Source organism: Varanus komodoensis, unplaced genomic scaffold, assembly GCF_004798865.1.
Source record: "Varanus komodoensis strain SLA01 unplaced genomic scaffold, ASM479886v1 scaffold549, whole genome shotgun sequence".
Classification (NCBI taxonomy): Eukaryota; Metazoa; Chordata; class Lepidosauria; order Squamata; family Varanidae; genus Varanus; species Varanus komodoensis.
This window is the reverse complement of record NW_025336156.1, coordinates 1-6,924: the sequence shown is the minus strand read 5'-3', so window position 1 is coordinate 6,924 and position 6,924 is coordinate 1. Positions and strand designations below refer to the sequence as shown.

At 49.2% G+C, this 6,924-nt stretch overlaps 1 protein-coding gene across 4 annotated transcripts; it reads left to right on the top strand.

Annotated features, from left to right (window-relative positions):
• The first annotated feature begins 6 nt into the window (after positions 1 to 6).
• LOC123032436 (zinc finger protein 850-like) lies at positions 7 to 6,820 on the top strand. Of its 4 annotated transcripts, XR_006416483.1 has the most exons (3): positions 7 to 2,013; positions 5,559 to 5,800; positions 6,353 to 6,820. XR_006416483.1 is itself a non-coding variant. In XM_044448313.1 (2 exons), exons 1-2 carry the CDS (start codon positions 22 to 24, stop codon positions 6,413 to 6,415), a joined length of 2,055 nt encoding a protein of 684 aa, XP_044304248.1. In that variant the 5' UTR covers positions 7 to 21; the 3' UTR covers positions 6,416 to 6,820. The 4 variants fall into 4 exon arrangements, 3 of the variants coding, with proteins under 3 accessions (XP_044304248.1, XP_044304249.1, XP_044304246.1); XM_044448313.1 differs by lacking the exon at positions 5,559 to 5,800; XM_044448314.1 differs by having other exon boundaries at positions 5,613 to 6,820.
• Positions 6,821 to 6,924: the final 104 nt, after the last annotated feature.

Genomic DNA, 6,924 nt, shown 5'->3' with positions numbered 1-6,924 from the left:
CACAGGGGAGAAACCCTTTGAATGCCTGCAGTGTGGAGAATGTTCAGCTGTCATCAAGGTGCCGCTTTACATCACCAACTTCCCACAGGGGAAAACCCATTTGAGTGCCTTGAGTGTGGGAAGGGGTTCAGTGGAAAAAGAGCCCTTGATTTACATGAATGGATTCACACTGGGGAGAAACCCTTTGAATGCGAGGAGTGTGGAAAGACATTTCAATTGAAGGGTGGATTGACGGCTCATCAAAGAGTCCACACAGCAGAGAAACCGTATAAATGCCAGGAGTGTGACAAATGCTTCACTCAGCGCTCACATCTCGCTTGTCATCATAGAATTCACATGGGAGAGAAACCATTTGAATGCCGGGGGTGTGGAAAGAGCTTCACTCAGTACCCACATCTCGCTTGCCATCAGAAAATTCACACTGGGGAGAAACCATATGAATGTCTTGACTGTGGAAAGAGCTTTGCGGCAAAAGGAGCCCTTGAACTTCATAAAAGGATCCACACAGAGGAGAAACCATTTAAATGCTCAGAGTGTGGAAAGGGCTTCAGTGTGAAAGGGCAGCTCACTATTCATGAACAAACCCACACAGGGGAGAAACCTTTCAAGTGTATGGAGTGTGGCAAGCGCTTCAATCACAGCTCCGGCCTTGCTTTCCATCATGGAATTCACACCAGGGAGAAACCATTTGAATGCCAGAAGTGTGGAAAGATCTTTCGATTGAAGATACTATGGACTACTCATCAAGAAATTCACACAGGAGAGAAACCCTATAAATGCTTGAAGAGTGGCAAAACCTTTAGTCATCTTGCAATTCTTGCTAGCCATCACAGAATTCACGCAGGGGAGAAACCATATGAATGTCTTGAATGTGGAAAGAGCTTCGGGATAAAAGGAGCCCTTGATGCACATAAAAGGGTTCACACAGGAGAGAAACCCTATAAATGCTTGGAGTGTGGAAAGGGGTTCAGTGGGAAAGGGCAACTGACCACTCATGAACGAATCCACACAGGGGAGAAACCCTATATATGCTTGGAGTGTGGGAAGGGGTTCAGTGGGAAAGGGCAGCTCACCATTCATGAACGAACCCACACAGGGGAGAAACCATTCAAGTGTATGGAGTGTGGCAAGTGCTTCAGTCAGAGCTCAGGCCTTGCTTGCCATCATACAATTCACACAGGGGAGAAACTGTTTGAATGCCAGGAGTGTGGAAAGAGCTTCACTCAGTACCCACATCTCGCTCGCCATCTGAGAATTCACACTGGGGAGAAACCGTTTGAATGCCAGGAATGTGGACAGAGCTTCACTCAGTACCCACATCTCGCTCGCCATCTGAGAATTCACACTGGGGAGAAACCGTTTGAATGCCAGGAGTGTGGAAAGGGCTTCACTCAGTACCAAAATCTCGCTCGCCATCGGAGAATTCACACTGGGGAGAAACCGTTTGAATGCCAGGAGTGTGGAAAGAGCTTCACTCAGTACCAAAATCTCACTCGCCATCGGAGAACTCACTCTGGGGAGAAACCATATGAATGTCTTGATTGTGGAAAGAGCTTCAGTACAAAAGGAGCCCTTGATGTTCATGAAAGGATTCACACAGAGGAGAAACCCTATAAATGCTTGGAGTGTGGAAAGGGGTTCAGTGGGAAAAGGCAACTCACCACTCATGAAAGAATCCACACAGGGGAGAAACCATTCAAGTGTATGGAGTGTGGCAAGTGCTTCAGTCAGAGCTCAGGCCTTGCTTGCCATCAAAGAATTCACACGGGGGAGAAACCTTTGGAATGTCATGAGTGTGGAAAGACCTTTCGATTGAAGGGTGGATTGACTGCTCATCAAAGAGTCCATACAGGAGAGAAACCCTATAAATGCTTGGAGTGTGGCAAGTGCTTCACTTGGCGCTCAGGTCTCACTTGTCATCAGAGAATTCACACAGGGGAGAAACCACATGGATGTCTTGAGTGTGGAAAGAGTTTCGAGGGAAAAGGAGATCTCATTGTACATAAAAGCAAGGTAAGCTGCCTTGGGTCCTTCACAGGAGGAAAAACGGTGGGAGATAAATGCAATGTAATGAGAATAACTCTGTTGGAGAGTGAAGAGTACAGGAATGAAGTGCCCCTGAAAGTCTTTTGCATGCGGAGGATGGTTGCCCAGGCCACCCTTTTCTCCTCTCTGTGCAGCGTATCCTCTCCTACCCCTGTTTTTGCTACCTCTCTGCCCTGCCCTGAATTATTTTATCTGCAAGATCTTAGGATTCCTTGCAAGAAGGAGACAGATTTTCCTGCGAATCACCAAATGCAATTTAGAAGCTTTGACACTAATCCAAAGGGAGCAGATTTTTTTTCCTTCGACAGGACTGTGCACCCCACAGAGGATTTGGTTCTCTTTTGTCACAGAAGAGCAGAGTGATTGGTAGCATTAACGAACTTCCCTTTCCCTTTCCCCTTCCCTTCCTTGAATGACATTTATATCCTGCCTTCCTCCTCTTCCGAGGAACCACTTTTCCCTTTTTATCTTTACACAACAGCCCTGTGAGGTAGGCTAGGCTGGGTGATTGGCCGTCCCCAGGTCACCCAGGATCCTTTGTGGCTGAGTGGAGATTAATCTAGTAGCCCATCTGTGGGCCGAGGGTTTCGGGGCGAGTGGGGGCCTGGTCCATTGCCAAGGGGGAGTGGAACACCTTAGCCACAGCCCTTCAGCCTCTGTCCACAGAGTTTTAAAGAAACGTGGAGGTTTGTTCTACAGTATATCACAGAAGTGAGTACTCCCCTCACATTTTGCAAATCTTTTATTATATCTTTTCCTGTGCCAACACTGAAGAAATGACAATGTGCCACAAAGTAAAGTAGTGAGTATACAGCTTGTATAACAGTGTAAATTTGCTGTCCCCCCAAAATAACTCAACACACAGCCATCAATGTCTAAACCGCTGGCAACAAAAGTGAGTACACCCCTAAGTGAAACTGTCCAAATTGGGCCCAAAGTGTCAATATGTGGTGTGGCCACCATTATTTTCCAGCACTGCCTTAACCCTCTTGGGCATGGAGTTCACCGGAGCTTCACGGGTTGCCACTGGAGTCCTCTTCCGCTCCTCCCTGACGACAACACGGAGCTGGTGGATGTTAGAGACCTTGGGCTCCTCCACCTTCCATTTCTGGATGACCCACAGATGCCAATATGGTTTAGGTCTGGAGACATGCTTGGCCAGTCCATCCCCTTCCCCCTCGGTTTCTTTAGCAAGGCAGTGGTCGTCTTGGAGGTGTGTTTGGGGTGGTTATCATGTTGGAATACTGCCCTGCGGCCCAGTCCCCGAAGGGAGGGGATCACGCTCTGCTTCCGTATGTCACAGTACATGTTGGCATTCAAGGTTCCCTCAATGAACTGTAGCTCCCCAGTGCCGGCAGCACTCGTGCAGCCCCAGACCATGACACTCCCACCACCATGCTTGACTATAGGCAAGACACACTTGTCTTTGTACTCCTCACCTGGTTGTCACTACACACGCTTGACACCGGCACCAAATCGGAACCAAATAAGTTTATCTTGGTCTCATCAGACCACAGGACATGGTTCCACTAATCCATGTCCTTAGTCTGCTTGTCTTCAGCAAACTGTTTGCGGGCTTTCTTGTGCATCATCTTTACAAGAGGCTTCCTTCTGGGGTGACAGCCCTGCAGACCAATTTGATGCAGTGTGCGGTGTATGGTCTGAGCACTGACAGGGTGACCCACCACCCCTTCAACCTCTGCCGCAATGCTGGCAGCACGCATGCGCTTATTTCCCAAAGCCAACCTCTGGATCTGACGCTGAGCACGTGCACTCAACTTCTTTGGTCGACCATGACGAGGCCTGTTCTGAGTGGAACCTGTCCTGTTAAACCGCTGTATGGTCTAGGCCACCGTGCTGCAGCTCAGGTTCAGGGTCTTGGCAGTCTTCGTATAGCCTAGGCCATCTTTATGTAGAGCGACAATTCTCTTCCTCAGATCCTCCTAGAGTTCTTTGCCATGAGGTGCCATGTTGAACTTCCAGTGACCAGTATGAGAGAGTGAGAGTGATAACACCAAATTTAACACACCTGCTCCCCATTCACACCTGAGACCTTGTAATGCTAACGAGTCACATGACACTGGGGAGGGAAAATGGCTTGTTTTTGTTGTTAGTCGCGAAGTCGTGTCCAACCCATCGCAACCCCATGGACAAGATTCCTCCAGGCCTTCCTGTGCTCCACCATCCCCCAGAGTCCACCCAAGCTCACACCAACTGCTTCACTGACTCCGTCCAGCCACCTCATCCTCTGCCGCCCCCTCCTTCTTTTGCCATCTATTGTTCCCAGCATTAGGCTCTTCTCCAGGGAGTCCTTACTTCCTTCTCATTAGGTGGCCAAAGTATTTGAGCTTCATCTTCAGGATCTGGCCTTCTAAAGAGCAGTCTGGGTTGATCTCCTCTAAGTCTGACCGGTTTGATCGCCTTGCAGTCCAAGGGACTCACAGGAGTCTCCACCAGCACCACAATGCAAAGGCCTCAATACTTTGGCACTCAGCCTTCCTTATGGTCCAGCTTTCACAGCCATACAATGCAATTGGGAAAACCATAGCCTTAATATACGCACTTTTGTTGCCAGGGTGACGTCTCTGCTTTTTTGTGTGCTATCTAGGTTTGCCATAGCTTTCCTCCCCAGGAGCAAGCGTCTTTTACCTCCATTTCCTCCCCATCTGTTTGCAAGGAAGTGAGAGGACCGGATGCCATGATCTTAGTTTTCTTAATGTCGAGTTTCAAGTCAACTTTTGCGCTCTCTTCCTTCAACTGCATCAAGAGGCTATTTAGTTCCTCTTCACTTTCTGCCATGAGAGTGGTATCATCTGCATATCTGAGGTTGTTGATATTTCTCCCAGGAATCCTAATTCCAGCTGGTGATTCATCCAGCCCCGCCTTTCTCATGGATTGCTCTGCATATAAGTTAAATAGGCAGGTGGACAAAATACAGCCTTGCTGTATTCCTTCCCAATTTTGAACCTATTTGTAGTTCTATGTCTAATTCTCACTATTGCTTCTTGACAAGTTTCTGAAGAAACAAATAAGATGGTCTGGTACTCCCATCCCTTTAAGAGTTTGCCACAATTTGTTGTGATCAATCAATCAAAGGCTTTAGCATGATCAATGAAGCAGAAGTAGATGCTTTTCTGGGAGCTCACTAGCTTCCTCCATGATCCCGCGTATGTTGGCAATTTGATCTATAGTTCCTCTGCCTCTTTGAAACCCTGCTTGTACTTCTGGTAGTTCTTGGTCCACCTACTGCTGGAGCCTAACTTGTGGGAACAGTCTTTGGCACTGTCCCTCTTTGGGCATGCTCAGTGTGAGACTTTAACTGCATCGTCGTTTAGGATTTTGAATATCTCATCTGGAATACTGTCTCCTCCACTAGTTCAATGGATCAAGGTAAGTCAAAACAAATGTGCACACCTCTGGGTTGTTTGTTGGGAAATGGGAAAAAGTTCAAAAGAGAGTCCATCTCAAAGAAAAAGAGACTAAATGTCGACTGTTACTCTATTTGGCCCCAGCATCAGTTGAACAGTGGAGCAGAGTGGCCACCTGAAGGGTCTATCGATTTTCAGACTCCTTTCAGCACAGTTGCAACTTTACTATCAACATACCAGTTAACAGCTTGAGCTCCTGTGCAAGCATTTGCACATTGACAGTATGAACTTGCTGGGAGAGTGCAGACTGGTTTCCACTGGGGAGGACAGAAGAGAAGAGGGAGAGTAGAACTCACTCTCTTCCCTCCGAAAGCCAGCAGCGCAGCGTGAGTATGGGTTTGGCGGGGGGAGAAGCTCTGGGGATTCCGTCACCGTGTCTGGGTGCAATAATGTCTTTCGTGGCCAGGAGGGCATGCATGGGCAGCTGAATCCTAGCCCAATGGGAGGCTCATGGCTGCTCCCCAGCACAGGGCAACTAAGCATGGAAGTGCGAACAGGGAGGGAGGGGGCTGGAGCTGGTCCTCTCCAGCACCGGACTCGGCAGGCATTTCTTCCCGTCCCGCTGCGGCAATGGCTAGCTGGCCGGCATCGCTCCTTCTCCGAGCGCAGAGGGGCCATGCTGGCTGCCCGGCAAGGCCAAAGCAGCCGTGCCTGATTGCCTGCCTGCCTGCGGTGTGTGAAGCTGCGGCCACTGGTGGTTGCTGCCCACGGCTTGCAGTGGCACAAGGGAAGGGGGGCTGCTGGCTCACGTCAGCCGACTGGCCTGAGACTGGACCGCCTGGAGACCATGGATGCAGTGGGAGGAGCGCGCCCAGGTGCCCCTTGCCACACAGAGCAGAGAGATCTGAGGAAGTGCCTACGTGGGAATGTTGCTCCAGGCTGGGAAAGGCTCCGAAAACCACAGGGAGACCAGGGGACCGTGGAACTCGTGGAGAACCTGAAGTTCCTGCTCAAACGCCAACCCTGCAAGGGAGGACCAGCAGCGTAACAGACCAGGATGAGAAGAAGCTGACATCAGGGTCAGCCAAGGGCCCGCAACTGGAGGGGACAAGGGAGAAGAGCCCCGAAGAAAAGCAGCCTATCGGGGACCAGGATCGGGTTCTGGCTTGAAGACTTGGATCAAAGAGACTAGCAGTTGCCTAATGCTAAGTAGCCTAGATGATGATGCGGAAGGAAAGAGGGGGAGTTGCTTGCAGTTGTTACTCTGGCTGTCTCTGTGTACTAATTTTGTTACTCCCTTCTATACTATATGTCCTTGTAAGAAGGAAACAGTGGATTTCCTAATTTCTCTGTTTTCCATTTTAGAATACTGCCTCGTTGTGTAATAGAATGTTTATGCTTTAGTAGCACTGGTGAAAACCCAGCATGGATTTCTTACACCTGGAACATGTTATATGTCTGGATTCCCCCCAAGAACCAGGTAAAACAGACATGCAAATTAAAGAAGGGG

Coding starts and splice junctions, on each gene's coding strand:
- LOC123032436 (XM_044448311.1), top strand. CDS start 22: ATGCCTGCAGTGTGGAGAATGTTCAGCTGTCATCAAGGTGCCGCTTTA. Junction 2,014..5,558: donor TCATTGTACATAAAAGCAAG/GTAAGCTGCCTT, acceptor ATTTGGCCCCAG/CATCAGTTGAACAGTGGAGC.